We start from the raw sequence: 22,028 nt of genomic DNA on the forward strand, positions 1-22,028 counted from the left end.
CCTTCCTGTCTTTCTTTTTGAGACAAAACCTCACTGAGTAGAATAGACTGGCTTTGAAACGCACACATTTCCCTCCTGCCTCCACCTCATGATTGGGATTGCAGATGCATAATACATATCCAGCAGCTTTAAACATGCTTGAAACAAACGCCATTTTAATTCCCTGGCATCCGTACAGTTGTGTAGCTGCTTAGCATTCTGCTTTTCCATGAACATTTGTTCAAAATCTTGAGCAATTTTACATGTGCAGTATAAAATAAATGAATGGTAGATAAAAGGGAATTAAAACAACCAATAGGTATATAACAGAAATATAATTTTATATTATATAATCTGTATAGCAGGATAGAGTTGAATTTTTAAGTTACCAGAAAATTAATAATTACAAATAAGAAATTAAGGCTGCATAATATTTTAAGTAAAAAGTTACCCAGAAACATGAGTCATACACAGGATCTTAGGGTCCTTTAAAATAGTGACATCTCGCCAGGCGGTGGTGGTACATGCCTTTAATCCCAGCACTTGGGAGGCAGAGGCAGACGGATTTCTGAGTTCGAGGCTGGCCTGGTCTACAGAGTGAGTTCCAGGACAGCCAGAACTATACAAAGAAATCCTGTCTCGATAAATAAATAAATAAATAAATAAATAAATAAATAAATAAATAGTGACATCTCTAGAGCTTAAAGAAAATAACTTGCAAATTTAAGGTCATCAAATAGAAAATAAAGAATGAAATAAAAAATAAAGTGAAGGATGAAAACAAGACCATATCCATTTGAAGTACCAGGTACAACAAAATACCCAAAGTAGTCCTGTCAAGGAATGGGGTACAGAGAGACAGTGCAGATTATGGGGCACCCACTGTCTACTCACAGATAATGCCAAAAGCCATAAAAACTCCGTAGGGAGCTTTTTTTAAAAAAATAGATTTTCATTCATCTACTACGCTCTGTAAAGGAACACACAGACCATGTCACAGATGGCTGTCTTTCTAAAATGGGTATGCTAAAGCTCTGAACCCATGAGCACATACTTGAAGATTAAGCCTCTTCAAGGCATTAGGTCATAAGGAGACGCTAGAACGCTTGGTCCCTCTGTATGCATCCTACATACTAAAGAAAGGCTATAAATTCAGCAACAATAAAGAGCAGCAATGATATGAAGCCCTTAGGAGCTCTTCCAGACTGTGACCTACTGGCACCCTGACCTTGTTTCTCCAGGATTCAGAACTGCGAGGATTCCAGGTATATACTTGAAGGAGTGAAATAATGTCCAAGAGATGTATGCACTGTCATGGTCACTGTAGCATGACTCACAGATATGGACATAAACCATGTGTCCAACAACAGAAACCATTAGTAATCAAAATGTAACAAATATATTCAGCCTTAAAAATAAAACTCTACACATATACTACAACATGGACACATGGAAAATACTACATGTGCTCATTTATATGTGAAATCACACCGCAGGATACTAGATGATAGACTAGTGGCTATATAACTTGGGGATTGTGGGGACTTGGGAGATGTTTGATGCAAAGATCAAAAATGTCAGTCAAGAAGAATAAATTCAAGAATTCTGTTATGCCTCAAGCCAACTATAATTAATAATAGCATGATACATATTTCAAAATTGCTAAAAATATGTCAAATGTTCTCACCAAAGTGGCACAAATATCAATTATCATGATTAATCACTGTACAATGCATGTACTATAAAAACAGAGTAACTATAGAGACAATTCTTATTTGTCAATTAAAAAAATTTTAAAAGACTTATTTATTATTATATGTTAAGTTCACTGTAGCTGTCTTCAGATACCCCAGAAGAGGGCTTCAGATCTCATTATGGATGGTTGTGAGCCACCATGTGGTTGCTGGAATTTGAACTCAGGATCTTTGGAAGAGCAGTCAGTGCTCTTAACCACTGAGCCATCTCTCCAGTTGTCAATTAAAATTTAAAATGAAATCTCACTTTCTCTTATCCAAAAGTATTTTTATTTTGAAGGGCATTTCATATTTTGCTTTTTACATTTAATTAACTGAAATACTACGTAGGCTGGCTTTGAAATAGTTCTCCTGACTCGGTCTCCCATCTAGCTGAATTACAGTTGTGTTCAGTGCACCTGGATTTATTTAACTTGTGAGAGTAGTGATAACAGTGCACATCACTGAAGCTCAGTGTGGTATTTTAATACATGATACAGTACACAGTGACATGGCAGACTGTATAAATGTGGGTGAGGTGAATGTATAGTTCTGACCATGAGGAAGGCAACCACGAGAATTACTCCTCATTTGGCATATCACACACATTCCCAGTGTCTTCTCGGTGAGCTCACTGCACTCCAGTGTCAGCTAAACCACAGGGTAAAATAAGGATGGAGTTTGGTTGTAGCTCTGCAGCAGAGAGCTGACCTAGCATGGATTCAACACCAACCACCTGTCAGAGGTGTGATATTCCGGTATGAAAAGTGAGCACAGGGCTCTTGTTTCTTACCAGGGTTCACTTGTGGCTTGCCCTCAGTTAATGTATAGGGATTAGTAGCTGATGATTGACCATTCTAAACATTTACAAGAAAATGAATGGAAGAGCACAGGGAATACAAGACACAGTCACTTTATGTGATGTGAGTGTCTGGAAGTGGTGACAGGTCTAAGGAAGGCAGAGCGTGTCACAGAGCCGATGACACTCTAGCCAGCTACCTGCGTATCTCAGTCACATTTATCCTACCTGGCTCATCCTGAATTTAATCATCACATAGGTCTGCAAACTGGGCCTGGGCTACAAGTCTCAGATCATTTTGTGTGCATCCAAGCTCGAAAATCACTGCTTTGGTGGGTATAAAAAGTCCTCAATAAATTTGCCAGTGTGTGTGCAGGAGTTGGGGCATGATATTCTGTTGGGACGGCTACACCAGGAAGAGGAGGGGGACTTTAAATGTTTGAAGTAGTCTCTCCACCCCCAACAGAAGAAAAATGTACTCTGGCAGCACTGTGAAGAAAACAACAGAGAAGGTGACTCCCACACAGCAGAGCTGTTCAGGAAGAGCTGTGGAGCAGTGGCAGCAGCCAGTCTTAATAATCCAGGCTAATATGTTGTGGAGGCAAGACAAGAACAAATTCAAGAAAAGCTCACCAGTGACAGAGTAACGAACAAATGTGCTCAAAGTACCAAACACTCTTCCTCAGACCTTTGATTTTCCTTGCGCCGTTTATCTGTCCAGAAGGATGTTCACCTTGTTGTCATTCCTACACTTTAAAAATTCACCTCACCCTAAAGCGTCTGGCATTCAGGAGGCCACGATCAGACTGTGGGCCTCACAATCTGAAGCTCTCAGCTGTACGGCCACTGGAAAGAGCAGTGGTTCTCAACAGGCGGCGATCAAGTTTGACCTCTGTGAGTGTCTCACCAAACGAACTACACATGAAAATTAAATGCCACTCTTCCCTAATGCTTGTCCCCAATATCCCTAATACATTTTAAGTAGCTGATGAATTATCCGGCAAAGGAAATGCTTATAGAATAAACATCCAATACAAGTTTAAGACCTTACACCATATAATCTTTCCTGAAGCACGCCTCTTCTCTTACTGATGTTTTTATAGCTGTGACCGTATTTGGGCCCCTTCCCTTCTTTCCTCTCCATCCTTCTTATCGCCTTGCATTCCCTCTTCTAAGAAGAAGGGTAGAGATTTACCTCCTATCACTCCAGCCAACATGTTCTTACCAAGGTTACCAGTGACTCCTCTGTCATACGCCTTGATTGTTCTGCCTTCCCTTTGGTGGGTATAAACAATGGTGGGTCACTCCACATTTGGTTATTCTTACCTAAATAACTATAGAAACTGGTTCTTGGGTATTCCGAGCTTCTGGGCTAATATCCACTTATCAGGGAATGCATAACATGTGTGTTCTTTTGTGATTGGGTTACCTCACTTAGGATGATATTTTCCAGTTCCACCCATTTGTCTAAGAATTTCATGAATTCATTGTTTTTAATTGCTGAGTAATATTCCATTGTGTAAATAAGCAATATTTTCTGTTCCTCCATTGAGGTACATCTGGGTTCTTTCCAGCTTCTGGCAATTATAAATAGGGCTGCTATGAACATAGTGGAGCATGTGTCCTTATTACATGCTGGGGAATCCTCTGGGTATATGACCAGGAGTGGTATAGCAGGGTCCTCTGGTAGTATCATGCCCAGTTTTCTGAGGAACTGCCAGACTGATTTCCAGAGTGGTTGTACCAGCTTGCAATGCCACCAGCAGTGGAGGAGTGCTCCTTCCTCTTTCTCCACATCTTCACTATCATCTGTCACCTAAGTTCTTAACCATTCTGATGTGTGTGAAGTAGAATCTCAGGATCATTTTGATTTACATTTCCCTGATGACTAAGGATGTTTAACATTTCTTTAGGTGCTTCTCAGCCATTTCATTTTCCTCAGGTGAAAATTCTTTGCTTAGCTCTGTCCCCCATTTTTTAATAGGGTTATTTGGCTCTCTGGAGTCTTACCTTCTTGCGTTCTTTGTATATATTGGATATTAGCCCTGAATACCCAAGATACAATTCACATATCAAATGATACCCCCCAAAAAGGAAGAACAATGTATGGAAACTCTGGTCCTTCTTAGAAGGGGGAACAAATTATCCACAGAAGAAGAAAGTGTGGAGCAGAGTCTGAGGAAAAGATCATCCGGAGACTACACCAGCTAGTGGTCCATCCCATATACAGTTACAAGACCCAGATACTATTATCGATGCCCACAAATACTTGCTGACCTGAGCTGGATATAGCTGCCACATGGGAGGCTCTGCTAGTGCATAAAAAATACAGAGGGGGACACTCTCAGCCAGCCACTGAACTGAGCACAGGGTCCCCAATGGGGGAGCTAGAGAAAGGACCCAAGGAGCTGAAGGGGTTTACAGCTCCATAGGAGGAGCAAAGTTATGAGTCCCCCAGTACTCCCAGAGCTCCCAGGGACAAAGACATCAACCAGAGAGTACACATGGAGTTACCCATGGCTCCAGACACATAGGCAGCAGAGGATGGCCTTGTTGGACATCAAAGGGAGGAGAGACCCCTGGTCCTGGAAAGGCTCAATGCAGCAGTGTAGGGGAATACCAGGACAGGGAAGCAGGAAAGGGGTGAGGGAGTAGACTAGGAAAGGGGAAATCAATTGAAATGTAATGAAGAATATATCTAATCAAAAAGATATTTAAAAAAAAAGAAAAAAAGAAGCTGGTTCTTGAGTACTTTAGTCTCCTTCTGAGCCCTGGAACTATAATATTTAGAGTCAGAAGGAAGACCTAGGAAAGAACTTTGCGGAGAAGCAGGGTGGGGAACTCTGGATAAAGTGAGGCAGCATTCTATAGGCCAGGTCAGGAATCAGGCAGTCCCCAGCCCTTTGTACCTAGGTGACAGCTCTTCTCATCTTTTGTAGCCATTAGAGCTAACCAGTTACATGAACGGAGGTTTCATCTTCCATTCACAGCTAGCATAGATATTCCCTTCTGGATTACTAACACTCCTTGAAAGGCCTTTGTGCTTCTAGCATAGTCTTTAAACTCTCCCATCATATAGCAACAGAGAAACGCCTGCATTACCAATGGGATCACATTCTTATCCTGCTTGAGGCTACTGTCTCGAGGATACGGGGGGGGCTACCAAAACATTCAAAATCTTAATACATAGCAAACATGCAATGGTTTAGTGTCCCCTCCAAAATGTACATGGATGTTCAATTTCTACTGTGGCAATACTGGGTTCAGGCTGTGAAGAGGAGACTAGGTCTAGTGACTTTCACACTTGTGTGTTATTGAGACTATCGTTTTGAGTAGAGGTGTGGATGCTAAGACTCACTTTGACACCCTCAACTTTCTCCTGCTCAGTCCCTTGTTCCCTTCACCATGCGATTCTCTACAAGGTTACCACTCAGCAAGAGGACCCTGACCTCATAGCACAGGAAGTGAGTTTCCCTGTTTCTTGGTTTTTTGTTTTTTAATTTTTTTGTTATATTTATTTTTAAATAAGTTATGGACTCTGTGATATCTGATGTGGGGCACAGACTAGGACAAGGTTCTTCCATGATATGGCCCTGCTCACCTCAGAGGAATATTCCTGCTTGTCCCCAGGTCTTTCCAGCCACGGAAACACGTACAGAGCTCCTGCGCCTGCGCACTTTTTTCTGAGATCACTGTATCCCCTACATTACATGTCATATGACAGCTTGGCTTCTGTTCAGCTTCCTATCAGATCTCATGCTTCCTCCGTTCCTCAACTCTCATGTCCTCCGTGACATCTAGGGTTCCGGGCTTACGACCCTCTTATGTCTGTCCACTCGAACTACAAGTAACTTACTTCTCGATGCCAGGGTCTGGCCCACCGTAGACAAAACTAATTCTATGTTCAGAAACAAGAATTTTGTAAGGACATTAAAGTAAGTTCCAAAATCCTTTACTAGTCGACGGCAGTGGGGTTATTTCAGACATGGTTAACATCGGCAGGGCCTCAGACAACAGCTTTGAGAAGAAGGTATGATAATCTTTAGTGAGATTAATCTGACAAGGTTAGGGTAAGCTAATCTTTTGAGTAATCTGACAATAGTAGAGAAGCTGATGGAAATGAATGTGAAAAAGAGCTTTGGCTCCTGACTTGGATGAGTTTAGTGGAACCAGATCTTACCACCTCTTCCAGAGGGTGAGGAATTAAACTGGAATTACCCCACTCTCACTATACAGCGGAACGAAATAACGGAAATACTTTTATATTCCTCAGAAAAACACTCAGGAAAAGGAAAGTAATGGGTAAAGGGTGAAAAGCTCATTACCAAGCCAGAATATTGCCCCAACCCTAGGTCATGTAACATAAAATTGGGATTAGAAAGTCAAAAAGCATGCGCAGGTCTGACGTGCTGAAGCTGGGGTAGAACCCCATTTACCTGTCCCAGGCCTGCAATTCGCTCCTACAAGGTTTATCTTACAAGTCTTTAGACATTAAGAATTACCTAATATGAATATCACCACAAAGCATGCTTTCCCAAGCACAGGGCACGATCACACCGACTTACCTGGGATAATTTTGTTGTGGTGGCTGGCAGAAGTGGGCGGCTAAACTTCTTCTGAGAGCCAATGGCTGCTGGGAAAGGTGGTGCGGAAAACACAGCTGCCACACAGTTGATTTTGTTTATCCACCCTTGCATTTCCTCTGGACTCCTAGGAGAGGAAGAGATATGGATGTTCGGACAGTGCTACGTCTAGGTAGATACACTTTGCCTTTGCTTATTACTGATTTAAAATGGGGTGTTAAAGTGCTTTATTGTCAGTACAAAACTTCACTAGTGCACTGGACATTACCATTCTCAACAGTGATCAGCAATCACTATGGGAATGAAAGGCCACAGGCATTACCATCACAGCACAAGCTGTGGCTCTCTTTGGAAGATACACAGGGAAAACAGGATATATACTTTGCCAAGTATCCACTTTTTCTTAGAAGGTAGTCTAAGCCAAAGTAATATTAAAATTAACTTCTCTTTAAGTCACAAATTTTACTTTAAAATTAAACTTAGGCATACACAGAAGAAAAGAAAAGAACAGAAAAGAAAAGAGAAGAAAAGGAAAGAAAAGAAAAGAAAAGAAAAGAAAAGAAAAGAAAAGAAAAGAAAAGAAAAAAGAAAAGAAATATAGAAAGGCATGCTGTGGGAAAGAACTGAATTGTTTCCTCCCATAATAACTCAACATTTACAATACAACTCAACATTATTGTTAGGTAGTTGCAGGAGATACTGATCCCAAAGACTTACATATCAATGTTTATGGTAGTATTCTCTAAAAAAATATTATTGTATGTATTATGTGTGTGTGGGGGGAGAGGGGGGCAAGAAAGAGAGGGAGGGAGGGAGAGAGAGAGAGAGAGCCAGAGAGGAGAGAAGGAGAGAGAGAGAGAGCCAGAGAGAAAGAGAGGGAGAGAGAGAGAGAGAAAGGGAGAGGGAGCCAGAGAGAGAGAAAGCCAGAGAGAGAGAGAGAGAGAAAGCAAGAGAGAGAGAGCCAGAGAGGGAGTGATAGAGTGAGTGAGAGAGAGAGAGAGAGAGAGAGAGCAAGCGAGTGAGCGCTAGAGCGAGAGGGAGGGAGGGAGAGAGAGAGAGAGAATGCATATGGAGACCAGTTGGTGGTTGTTTCCCTCCACCTTTACATTGAGAGAGGGAGGAAGAGGAGGAGGAGAAAGAGGCGTGCGTAGCAAGGCGTGCGTAGCAAACGCTGACCGAGTAAGAACAAAAGCACCCAACATACTGGGTTTGGAAAAGCAAGACCCTCCAGTCTGCAGTCTTGAGCTTAAACACGTTTGGCTTCTTCTCGTAGTCGACGGCCTTGGACGCTAGAGCATGGTGCACACTCACTGCATTCTTCAGGTCTTCATCGGACAGAGACTTCTCTGGCTTATATTCATCCTGTACACAGACACGAGGAAAACAAGCACAAGAGTATGGCCACTGGTCAAGATCGGATGGGAAATGAACAGAGCACCTTTTAGAAAATCCATGGAAAGACTGGGAAAGGTAAATGGGAGGACCAACTCTTGATAACCCTGTAAACGCAGCGGACACATCTGTGAATTATGTGCAATGAGGCAGTACAAAAGGAATTATTTTAATAAGGCGAGTATAAATTAATTAATGTAGACTGCTGAGGAAGGCTGGGGAGACATAGGCATCCTTGGAGCCTGCAACACGACCAGGTCCAACAGGCAGTACTGAGCGGGTTTCAGAAACAAACGGGCCGTGCAGAAGCTGGCAGTTACCTTTAATGGAGCTGCAGAATTATGGTAGAGATAATCTATCTGAACACACTCCGTGTTCCCAAGGCTGTCTTTTGAGATGGTTAATACTACCAAAGCCAAAAGGAACAATGAAATAAAGCAATTTCTCTAGCTCTCCTGATGAGGGAAAAAAAAAAAAAGATCATCCTAAGATAAAGCTTGACTCTATTTTTCTAAACAGGTATAAAATACATAAGGAAGGTGGCATACATAATATCATTTTATTTTTTGACAGTAACTGTGTAGCTCAGAGTTTCCACATATTCTTTTGTATTGCTACTACCCAAACATGACAGCCCAAACAAAAACTTTGCTAGTAGAATAATCAGAATTTAAAATATGTTTTTCAATTATTGCTAATAGTTACTGGTTTCACTGGAATAAATAAAGGGACAAACAAATATTTAAAAAAAAAGCTTCGTATCTGATGTGTACGATACAAGCTGTGGCATTACATAGTCTTGGAGGTTAGGTTCCATTTCTCATATATCATCAAAAACAAGATGTTTACTGAACTTGTATTTCTACTACAAAGAACACACACACACACACACACCTTTTATCACTTTCTAACTCATAGTGAATGTATTAAAGAGAGGATGTTAGTGCTCCTATTACAGGCTTTGTTTCAAGTTTTTAAAAAAACAATTTTACCTCACATTGCTTTGTTTTTCACCAATATCAATCAAAATGTCGACAATTCAAATATATAAATGCCTGGAATTTACTCAAAATGAATAAAAAAAATAGGTATGCCGAATGTTGGTCATTAATGGACCCTATCAGCATCAAGCAGAGAGGCAAAGGTTTGTCCTCTAAACGTGAAGTAGATACCATAGAAACCTAAGGACTCTTCACAATCACAATATTAGGTGACAACTTCCAGAATGCAATTACAAAGAATCTTGGTTTATTAAGGCTCAGGGATTATGACTTGCTGTTGATGAAGTCTTGTGGCAAAGTAAGATGAACAAAAGACAATCAAGAGAACATTTAACATAAATTGACACTTAAAGCTTGTATTGTGGACAGAGTGCTATCAGTGTGCATAACTACGACCTAGCTATGCTGGAGGGCTCCTTGCACTTTCGAAAGGCTTTTTGCAATGACTCAGCATTCTAAAATCTATGATTATCTTCACATGACATACTGTTGAGTAGGAGTTTAAAGTAGAGGCAGCCTGAGTTTAAAATCCCCTCTAGCCTCAGGGCTCTGCTGAACACACCTGTGCACACATGACCCTGTAGCCAGTGGAGTCTGTTTCTAGATAGGAAGCCTGGGGGAAAAAAGAATTATCAGGAGTGAGAGAAACGATCAGCCCTAAGCTTATCCCTGAGAGCTATGCCTCCCTCCATTCTCAACCACATCTGTCTTCCCAACAAAGCTGGACCGGCCTGTGCAGACGTTAGTCTAGGATCAACGTGAACCTTGTTTGGTTCTGGGCTCTGTAACTCAGGCTTTACCCCCCACCTCAATTATCCCATGTTTCTCTCTTTTCTATATATATTTTTAAAAAGATAATTATTGATCTTATTTTTCACCTTTCTCCTTTCTTTGTTTTTTGTAGTGAGATCTACTATGTGCTCTGTCTTGTTTATAACTCACTAAACAGATAGTCCGACCTTAATCTACAATAATTCTCCTGCTTCTGCCTCCCTGCACAGAGATTAGAGTTGTGTCCTATCACACCCTGCCATTTTCTTCTTTAATTAAGGAATTATTAAGGCTATACATTTTGTTTGAGTATGAGTTACACAGTATAACACAGTTTAGAAATAAATGGAGTCTTTCTCTCATTAATCTCTAGGGAGTCTGTAGTTTTATTTTTTGTATATGTTCTTTGACCTTAGTAATAACTGTGCCTAATTCTTTAGTAATGTGCCATTACATGTTTTTAATTGTTGGCTTATAATCAGGAATGTTGTCTATTTTCCATTCAGATATTAAAGGGTTTCATGTAGCCTAGTGCATGTTGATTTTTGCTTACGCGCCTTGAAAACATACATTATTATTAGATAAGTGAGTTTTTTATAGTAAAATATATTGATTAGCTTCTTCCTGGCCTTACATGTTTTCCCATTGTCCATTTCCTTTAGAGAACATACTGATTTTTCCTACTTACTGCAGAGGCAATGTGAGTTTTCCCTCTATGCTTAATAACCTAAGTCTCTACACAGCTTAGTGCATTTAGATTTTAGGAGTTATCATCCTTAAGACTATATACTATCAACTTTTGTATTTACTCGTGTAAGGTGGAAATTCCAAAAGCTATCTTCCACATAAATTTTGTATTTTTTAACTCCTTACACATATCTACAAGACTTTTAAATCATTTTATCTCACTTTTGTTGTTCTCACTAATCCCAAAATTGGCTGGAATACTTTAGTACACCTTATTTTGAAATCTTACTAAAATATATTTCTTATGGATTTTCTGTTTTGAGAAACTGTGTTTTGGCTCACATGCTACTGCTTTCTTTCCCTGTTCTCCTGGATTTGGTTGTGTTGCCCAGATCTTTGCCCATTTGCTTTATTGCTTTGTTTTGTCATGATATCTCTACTCTTATCCTTTTGATCTCTCAATCCTTTTCCTCGCGTAGGTCAAATACTCTAATTCCACTCACATATCTTTCAGGGTATCTCTGACATGTATAGGTGGATACAGAATTCCTCAGTTGCTATTCTTTCCTCATTTATTTTCCAATATCATAGGTCCAATGGCATTCTAATTCTGTGCGCTGTATATAGTGTATGTACATGTGTATAAATATACTAGGCATAGGTGTAGAGGCTGGAGGTCAAGGCTGGTGACTTTCTCAATCACCTCCTACCTTATCTTTTGAAGGAAGAGTGTCTTTCTGATTTTGAGGTTCACCAGTTCATCTTGGCTGGTTAGCTAGCAAGCCCCCAGGGTAATTCTGTCCACCACTCCCTAAGCCAATGTACTGAGGTTACAGGTACATGGTCCATGGCTGGCTTTGTTGTTACTACTGCTGCTTCTACTCTGTGTGTGTGTGTGTGTGTGTGTGTGTGTGTGTGTGTGTTTGCTGGGAATCTGAATTTAGGTCTCTCTGCTTGCACAGCAAGCACTTAACACACTGAGCCATCTCCCCATGTAAATTTCTTTTTCTTTTATATTTCTTATTAAAAATCTCACAGACATTATCTTTATTTATGGCATTCAGTAAGTTTTGCTAGGCTGTACTTGTCTAGCTAACTATCCCTGCAGGTAAATGACACAATTGTACACAACGGTACTGACTGTTCCAGAGATTTAAGGTTTCCAGTTTAGAAGTACTCAGCACTAACTGACAACTCTTGCACACTCCATGGTAATCTCTTCATTCCATCCTGCCAAATGGACACAACACCTTTAATGAACTGTGGTTCAGAACATGGATTTCTGGGATTAGAGCTTATGTGTTCAAATACCTGGTTCTCTGATAATGTCTTTGTGACCTAAGATAAGTTAAACTCAGTAATATTAGTTTTTCTTCTTACAAATTAGTGATAATATCTGTTAATGCAGATGATATCTTTAGTTTGTTCTTTAAATGATCATCCTGCCTGTGGCCCATTCCCTTTCTCATTCTTTAACTACCCCTTGAGGTGGTCATAACTAGTCTTGTAGGGTTTTTTTTTCCCAAGACAGGGCTTCTCTGTGTAGCTCTGGATAACCTGGAACTCACTCTGTAGACCAAGCCGGCCTTGAACTCAGAAATCTGCCTGCCTCTGCCTCCCAAGTGCTGGGATTAAAGGTGTGTGCCACCACCACCCAGCCTAGTCTTGTAGTTTTAACTCTTACCTATATTATCCTATCTAACAAAATTGTTATAGTGATAAGCAAGGCCAGTGGTTTGCTATCAGCACAATGACTTCAGCACTTGAAATCGCTATACTTACTCTTGATGTATACTCCCTCTGTTAACCCATTTAGAACTAAGTGGAAAGCACAGTTCTCCTAGACTGCTGTAAAGCTGCAGCGCCTATAACAGCAGCATTTATTATGGATCCTGTAAGTAAAGGCTATCAGCATAAGTCATCTTCTTGTTCTCTTTCAATCTTTTGTTAAATATTAGTTTGCTCCCAATCTACTGCAGGTGTTTAATTCCCAGAGTCCTATGCTCATCTCATCAAAAAGCTGAAAACTTTTTCTAACTACAGCATTTAGATGCTGGGCTTTTGGTAGCAACTGAATTAGGAGAGCAGGGTGGAGTCCTAGGATCTCTTAAGGAGAAACATACATGTCCCTAACATGGTATTATTGTAGTTTGGAGAGCCCTGGTCAGAGCCCATGCCTCTAGAACTACGAGCTGAAACTAACCTCATTCCTTTGCAAATGAGTTCACATTAAATGGTTATTGTAATTCTCAAAAGCTGACTCATCAGCATTTAGACACTACTTATCCCAAGGCAGACAGATGCATGCTAAGACACATTCCAGTTCATACTAGGAGGAATGTTTCACACAGCACAGAAATGGAAGGTGGGCTCTGTTTATTAGGACTAAACTGACAGAAGTTTTTTAAGTCTACCAGTGTCTGCTTTTCCAGTTAATAGTAAAATAACATTATCTTCATCTTAAGTGCAAAATAGTAACAATAAGATATGTTTGAGTAACTCAAATTACTCAAGAAAAGAATAAGAACCACCACCACCACCAGCAGCAGCAGCACCACCACCACCAGTAGCAGCACCAGCACCAGCAGCACCACCACCACCAGCAACAGCAGCAGCAGCAGCAGCAGCAGCAGCAGCAGCACCACCACCACCACCACCACCACCACCACCAGCACCAGCAGCAGCTTAACTCCCCCAATGATAGTAGCGCTGGGAGGTGGTGATACTCAGTTTGGCAATAAGAGTGAGAAGACGTGACTTCAATCCATCCTCATAGCTTTAGTGTTTACTGCTTAAGCTATAGGACAGTATTTAAATGATAGGGTTGGGAAGGAAGGAATAAGGCACAAATTACTGTAATCAAACCAATTCAAACCCAAGACTGTTTGCTGTGGAAACTAGATGTAAAACAGAGAGAATGATAAATCCAATCAAGGCATTTTCTATAAGGGAAGAAAATGCTCCATGACTTGCAATTACGGCCCATTTTCTGCCACAAATGAAGGTGAAAACGATGCCTGAAAACACGCTGCTCTGCCCATGTTCCCTGCAATCTGCACTGCTCTCTGTAGCATGACTCATCAGAGTACTCTGCCTTCCTAACAAGCAGTGATCCTGTGATTTCACAAGGCTCTTATTTACATTCATTTAAGGCATGAAATACAGAGGTCTCTCCCTTATAATGTTTGTTAATTAAAGCTCTTGCGAATCCACATTGTAATACCCATAGCTCTACAAATTACTGCGTCAGGTTTGAAGATACTTTATTCTCGGGTTCTATAAAATAAGTCTAGAAAGGGGCAAAACCCATCAACATCAACAAAAAGCATGCTCAGATTCTCTTTTTGTCAAAGCTTATTTACTTAATACTTTGTAAAATACAATTGATACCTGTAATTTAAAAAAAAAAGGCTAACAATTGGAAACCCTCTCAATGACCACTGAGAACAATGAGAAAAGACTGAGGACACTCCACTGAGGACACTGCCTGAGGCTGTACACTGACCAGTTAGTAGCTAAGGCCAGTAAGACTACAACACAACTAAGTGCTAACTGCTATCATCTGCTCAGACCACTTGACACATAACCATCTCTGCCAGCCTTATTTCACAGTAGCAGAGAAAGGCTTGGTTTCAAAAATCACAAAAAAATACCAATGCACTATATGCCCTAAGTTGTTCAATAATGCTTGATTCTCACATGGCAATAAATACTTCCTACAATCAGATAGTTATCATTTAAAAAACTCTAGTATTTTCAGTTATTTTTCTGAAGTCAACCAGTTTCATCTGTTTTTATTTTTTAACACAGAGAAAGTATGGCTGCCTACAAATCTGCAGGAGGAACAGCAACAAGGCCAATGAAACCCACTTCTATCACTAAACTAAGCTTATATGTGAAAGTCACAAATTTATAGCTGAAAGGAGGTGTGGGTCTCATGTAACCTAATCTCAATCATACATGACAATGTTACAGTAGAAAGTGCCCTAGATTTCTATAGAAAGGAGACTTGAGAGAACAGCCAAGGAAAGGAAAAAGATACAGTTTCCTGTGTATTTGTTTAATTGGTTTGTCATCTACACATTACTGTGCTGATCCTGGCCTCAGAAAGATTTCATCTTTGTTGCTATTGACAACCCTTAGTCCACGGCCAGGGGCCCCAACTCTCCCAGTGAGACTTGAATACTCTATCAGTCAGGCCTTGGGTTTCAGTGAAGCACAGGATATTTTCTAGGATAAATTTGACAAGTGAGCCAGATTTAATGAGTATGAAATTGCTTAGAAAGAGTGAATGGATTCATTGACCAATATCTAAAAAACAATAACAAAAATAAAAACAAACTAAGAAGTCTCAAAAATAATTTAAGGGAAGCCAAAATTTCTCATAATTTACTTTTTCAATAAATACAGAATCAGGATGGTGGAGGAACTAACTTAGACTTAACTAAAAGGCTGCTAAAGGCATGCTTGGGGCAGAGAGGGGGAGAAGGAGGGGAGGAGAATGAATAAAGGGAGGGGAGAAGAAGAGGGAAAAGGAGAGAGTGGGGGAGAGAGAAAGGGAGGGAGGGAGAGAGAGAACCTGACAATTTGCATTCCCACATAACAGAAGGGGTTACATTATAACAGACCTGGACTCCTGTCTCTGTCTCTGGCCTGCACATGTACACCATAGTGTGAGAACATGCCTACACCTCCACAGTAAATTAAAGTGTGTGTGTGTTCAAGGCACACTCTTACCTCCCTGCTGTCAGGACTGACTGTCAGGAACAGCACTTCCACTGAGCCCAGTCCACTGAGGCGAGGGCACGCCTCTAGGAAACTCGGGCATTTCCTTCTGTATTTTTCACAGGATTGGAAAGTTAGGATGGAATCGAGGACAGAAGGTGAGAGAAAGTAGAGACAAAGGAGGGAAAAGAAGAGAAAGAAGTAGGGGGTGGAGGCTTTTGTGGAGAGGAAGGGGAAAGATATAACAAGAAGTCTTGGATGCCTGGATCCACCCGCTTCCTGCCTGGGGGCAGGGAGGGCTCCCAAGCCACTGCAGGAAACAAACTAGCTTTCTGTTAGCTGGGGATCAAACATAAACTGGGCTTTCAGAAGAATCTTCTAGAGCACAGTCTAAAAGTTTAAAGCCCCCAGGGCCAGGTGTGCTTCTAGCCGTAGTATCTCATTAAGAATTTATAGTTTTAAAAACAGTGATTATAATCTGTATCGCTCACAAAGTGGACACATTTATCTACTGGACTGGGTCATTAATCTAAATTAGGATGCATGAAACCTTGGGTGAGATCACAGTTCTCCTCTGGGATTGAATACTAGGCTTCAAAGCCCACCTCCCTGCTTCCTTTAAAAGTATCAACCATTGTAGATGGAAAATGAGTCAATGTGGGTATGTAACCTTTTCAAAGCATGAAAAATCACAAAGACTGCACTTTCACGAAAGGAAATAAAACGTCTTGAGTGTAGAGGATTAGTAAAAGAGCCAGAGGCGGTCTGGCCAGGATCAGCCTGCCTTGGGCACTATGACGTTTAGTACATGGGCTCTGGGACTGATCTTTGTCTTCTTCCTGCCTAGTCAGGATCACTCCTGATTCTGACTATACTCTACACACAAACCAATCCAAACCAAAGCAAAACAGAACAAATCAAACCCTCCCTTTTCAAATGGACTTTTATAAAACTCTAGACACAGCTCAACACAACTCTCTTCTAGTAACACAGAAATGAAAAGATTTGGCATGAAGCACACAGAACACCCAATGTGTTTCAATATTGCCAGACTGGTTCTCAGACTCCAAAATGGTTTTTAAGAATGCAAATATTGTATCAGTCCCAATTCTGGTGTTGTATTGTATATCATGTTCTACCCTGGAGGATTCCAGAAATTGTAATCTCTTACCAACCCAAACATACTTTTATCTGTGTTTTTTTTTTCCAGATTCTAACCTGTACACTATTTATTTGTTTGTTTGCTTCTTTATTGTATTGAAGGAGATTAGCGCAGGGCAAATGCTACAGTGAGATATAAACATAGTTCTTATATTCTTTATCAGCTTATCTAGTGATTTTTTTTCATAAGATGATATTTTTAAGACTTCACTGGACACTCATTGCCTAAGGTCGATGTTTTCATCTCCACCATCAGTCCATGTAGACAATATGTTCATTTCCTGCCTAGCCTCCAATATGACATTTTGTCAATGATTCAGACATCACTATTTAGGTAGTCTATAGGTAAAGATTTTGCATTAAAGTTAGAGGCTGGGAGGAAGGCAGAGAGAAAGAACTAATGGTGGAGAGAAGACTGCGTATAGGGTAGAGGAACTCAACAAGACCTCTGTCAGGAGAAAATGACAGATGGAATTCATTTTCCTCTAGAGAGAAATAAATGACAGGAAAGACTCAGATTAAGCAGAAATGAGATAGACACTGGCATCTGCTACTTGTAAAAGTCCTAGGCAGGAAACACCAGAAGAGGACACAGGAAGTTATCAATATGCTTTCTGCCTGTGACCTCAACTCTTTTCTAACCTGGTTTCTACCACCCACTGCTCCATCAAAGCTTCTATAAATAACTTTCTGGCTGTTGAATGCATGTGACATGGTCTAATTCCTGCTTTACAAGGTGGGAATCTTCCTGACATCTCTAATGTCTATAATATTACTTTCTCTTAGCTTTTTTAGTTCTTTGGCCACTTCATTCAAGCTCTGTAAGGGTGTTTTGCAATTTTTCCTCCAATAAATCCGGTGTCTGTGTACCCTGGTCCTATCTTCTTTTCTTATCAATCAATATTCCTATGATTGAATTAGCAATAATTTGTTGTTGTCTCTGTAGTCTGTATTTCTAGGCATTTTCCTTGGTTTCAGATCTGAATAGGCATACTAGACATAGCCTCTTCCTATCCATAGAATTTGGAATGTAATACTTCAGTTCAAACTCACCTACTAGGTCCTTCCCTGTTAGCATACGCTTGTTCAATCAAGTTTGCATGCATCAGTGAATCTGCTTCTAGGTTACATTTCACACTGCATGAAGGCTAATGCTTCTAAATGATAAGAACTGTCACCGTTCATTTCAAACACTGGCTCCGCATTCACTCAGTCCCAACCCTTTAATCTGGCTTTTTAGGCCTCTTCAAGCTGTCCTGAACACTTTCTTTATTTCACTGATCTTGACGCTACCCAAATGTGCTCTGGTGTCATATCTATACATCCACAGAAGCCTGTCCTCGTCAGTTCCCTATATGACTTTTATTTTTTCATTTGTTATTTTAGTATAGGCTTAGCTATCACTTTCACTGAAATCTCTTCCATGATCTTGACCTTCTTTTCTTAATGTTTAGCTACACACACTCTTCTGCATATTTTAATAGCCCATTTCCTTCTTCAGAGCCTTGATAGAATCCAATTATTCTTACTCTTCTTAAACTTTTCAGACAGAATACAGAACTCTCCAACATTGTGTTACAATTGTATCTGTCATTTATAACATTAAAAAAATCCAGCAGGGTCTTAATCTTAAAGATGAAAAGACCTTATCATCTTACTTCCTCATTGACATTATTGTCTTCTATAATTTAGCTTGTTAGTTAAAGTTCAAGTTAATGAATACATATATTTAAATGTAAATCTACAAATAAGAAAGATTAGGTTTGACATTTAAAAAAACCCTATCATTGGTGTGTCAGAGGCATGTGTGTCATGGTGAATGTGTGTTGTCAGAGGACAAGTTTATTATTTTTAATTGTGTGATTGGATGACATATTAATTTATAAATGCATTGGTATTTTACTTGCATGTCTGTCTCCTTAAGGGTGTCAGTCCTTGGAGTTGCAGTTGTGAACTGCCTAATGAGTGCTGAGAATTGAACTCCTAACTGCTGAGCTATCTCCTCAGTCCCCAGTGACAAGTTTTTGAAGTAACTTTTCTTCTTCCACCTTTATGTAGTTCCATTGATGAAACTTAGGTTGCAGTTCCAAGGGAGATTTTCCTAGGGGGGGGGGGGTTAGAAAGCTGAGGGGAGACTTCCTGGGGTCCCACTCTAGACTAACAAATTTCTTATATTAATGTCTAAGAAAGCGCTGTTATCATGTGATCATGTTAAGGAGACAATGACATAGAGGGTTATAAGTACACAAGACAGCTTACACACCTGACAGATGTGAGATATTAAATTAATTCTTGATGTTCTCTTTGGAAAACCTATTTGGCTGAGACAAAGGAAGTCTGGAAACTAGGTAAATTAAGACAGAACTGGGAGTTTCCCCACAGTATTTTAATATAGAATAGAGCTTAGTTTTTCTGATGATTTACAGCTTTTGTTTGTTTGGGTTTTTTAGAGGAGGAAAGTTTTACTATTCAATCTTAATGAAAACTCAAATTGTATTTTCTTACATGGAGAAAAGTCATTAGTGCCTATTTCATAGTTGAAAAATCTTGATGAAAGGTTGAAGTAATTGCAGAGCAGTTGACAACACTGTTGTTCCAAGGGTAGAGGGGTTCCCTGAACAGTGTCTCTGCAGCTACAGTCCATGAAGCTTAGTAGCTATTATGTCTCTTTAGGAGACCCATTTGATTCACAGAATCCAGCAAGCAGAATCCTTGTTTTCTTTAGTCTGGCAACATTCTCCAGTATCCTGGCAGCCATCTTGGGCTAGGACACAGTGATGGAATGATACCTGACCATACTGGGGTGACTTCTCAGAAGGGAAGACAAAAGTCACTGATGCCAAGGAATTTGGATGGAGGATAACAATGCCAGACAAGAGAATGGATGCAGCATCTAAGCCAACTAGTGACCTTCAGGTCAGATGCTAAACCTTAAGGCCTTTGTAGCACCTCTAATAGGCCCAACCACACCAGTGAGTTGACTTGGTACTGAAATGAATAAAAATGAATTTGGTTTAGGGAAGTGGTGGCCTTTTTCTCATGACTTCACCCAAATAGAGGATTTCTTTGCCTTCTGATGGATAATAAACTGATCATAATAAACTTATTGTATGCTGAAATTATGAGTCACAGGCACACTTAAACTCACTTAACCTACATCAAGTCCCACAGTTTAGCACTCAGTACACTCGAGCACCAATTCTTAGTGACTAAAGTAAGGAAGAGAGAGCCTTACAAGTTACCAACCAGTAACAAAGTAGATGAGTAGCTGACAGGATTCAGTGATACTTTTTCTTAGCTGTACCTGAGGTACAGGGTGTGTGTGTGTGTGTGTGTGTGTGTGTGTGTGTGTGTGTGTGTGTGTGACTTTCAGAATATAATAATGTCACTCCAAGAGTAGGAGGGAGACACAGTATAGTACTTCCTGTACCCAGCGAGGTCCTGTGGGAAGAGCTGCCACCTAAGTCACTTGAGTATCTACATGGCTGGAGGGAGTGCCAGTCTCAGCTTGAAACTCCTCCAGGAAGGAAGCAGCTTCCCGTGTACATGCGACAGACTGAGGCAGTGTGATGACACCATCTCTTTAGGCTTCATGACACATGCTATTTGAAACACAATCTTCATTATCATTCTATGGCTTATTTATCCCATAGTATGAACATGAAAGCATTATTGGCCAGTACTGAACATAAGACATTCTCTGAAATTATTAATTTTTGGCTAAAATGCTTTATGCTGTATTGTTTGTTCAGCTATGTGCTTGTTCATCAGAGATTTATTCCTGTCTGTCTATCTGTCTGTAGATTTACAGATACTTTTAAAACATTCTTTGGGTGGCCCTCTTCGGTGAAAATATTTTTCATCATCTGTTATTATTTTGCTCTCCTCTTTTGGTGAATGCCCAATTTAGTTTCTTTTCCCCTATTTTTTGATCTTTATGTCTGCAGACATAAGGCAGTAAGTCTTAGTCACCTTTGAAAGTCTGGAACTTTTCATAATGTCTGGCATGTGGTTAGCTCACAACAGTTCTGAGAGGATAAAACAAAATGTGTATGCAACCCAAAATAACATTGTCACTACACAGTTTACCTTTTGCCTAGCGTCTGCTGCTGTGTTCTGGTAGATCAGGCATCAGGGAGGATTAGGGATTAGCAGCAATGAACATTCATCACCTTCTGTAGGACTCATTACCAGTAAAGAACCTCAGTCCCAAGGGTGTCTACTTACTGCACCCTTATGTGGGCATCTCAGTCACCTCAAGACTCTTCTGAAGCCAAATCAAGCGGATAAATCCATAAACATCCCAGATCTGCCAACAGGTTCCTAAGGACAGATGCTCTAGTCTCTAGGATTTACATAAAGTCACTGTGAATGGCTATTGTTCATTACTAGTTCAGATTTCAAGCATTCACGTTTTAGACTTTTAATTTTAAAAGAAAGGTAACAATAATAAAAGGAAAGCAAAACCTGATTATAAAAGATGGCTGGCTTCCCTCTTCTGTGTCTCTCTGTTTTCCTTCAAATCCAAGGCCTCTTGCTCACTAATTGTTTTTACATACATATAAGTACATACATATGTATTCCTAGATATAACCCACTTGATATTTATAATGCTACACATATGTATGTTTTCAGGGCTGACTCTTTAGTACTGGACAATTTATTTGTGTTCTATGGGAAAAAACAATAAAATTATAATCTCAGAAATAAAAAAATAAATTTCATTAAAAATTGGTTGCTTATTCTCATTTTAAAAGCTATGCTTTTCAGCTATACTAGCATTCTGATTTATACATACCTTACACTCAACACACCCACATATACATAAATACACACATATGCACACATATACACATGCACACCCATCCATACAAACGTGTAAAACATGTATGTGTACACACACACACACACACACACACAGACACACACATTTGTTGCCAGTCTTCCCTCTTTATGGAAGGGATTTTATACAACTTTCTCCAAATGCAATATGCTGCACTCCATAAGTCAGAAGTAATTCTTTTTGGAGCTCAAATGCAAACTAGCGCTGAAGTAGCAACCAGTACAAAAGTGCTTCCTCTGTAACACTCAGCCTCTTCTCTTTGTCTAGGTGACTTCAAGCGACACCAATACAGTGCTAGGGAGAAGACAAGGAGTGAAAGAGTTGGTGACTTGGAAACACCATTTTTTGGCATCA

The 22,028-nt window shown here is 40.1% G+C and overlaps 1 protein-coding gene across 10 annotated transcripts in view; it reads right to left on the reverse strand.

Annotated features, from left to right (window-relative positions):
* Psd3 (pleckstrin and Sec7 domain containing 3) overlaps positions 1 to 22,028 on the reverse strand; it is a 528,621-nt gene that overhangs the window by 26,399 nt on the left and 480,194 nt on the right. For all 10 annotated transcript variants that reach the window (XM_052162839.1, XM_052162837.1, XM_052162836.1 and 7 more), the window contains 2 exons: positions 8,299 to 8,456; positions 7,077 to 7,221 (listed from right to left, as the gene is read on the reverse strand). In XM_052162839.1, coding sequence (XP_052018799.1) covers positions 7,077 to 7,221; positions 8,299 to 8,456 — 303 coding nt within the window. The remainder of the gene's footprint in view (positions 1 to 7,076; positions 7,222 to 8,298; positions 8,457 to 22,028) is intronic.

The sequence above is a fragment of the Apodemus sylvaticus genome, chromosome 18 (genome assembly GCF_947179515.1).
Source record: "Apodemus sylvaticus chromosome 18, mApoSyl1.1, whole genome shotgun sequence".
NCBI classification, from domain to species: domain Eukaryota; kingdom Metazoa; phylum Chordata; class Mammalia; order Rodentia; family Muridae; genus Apodemus; species Apodemus sylvaticus.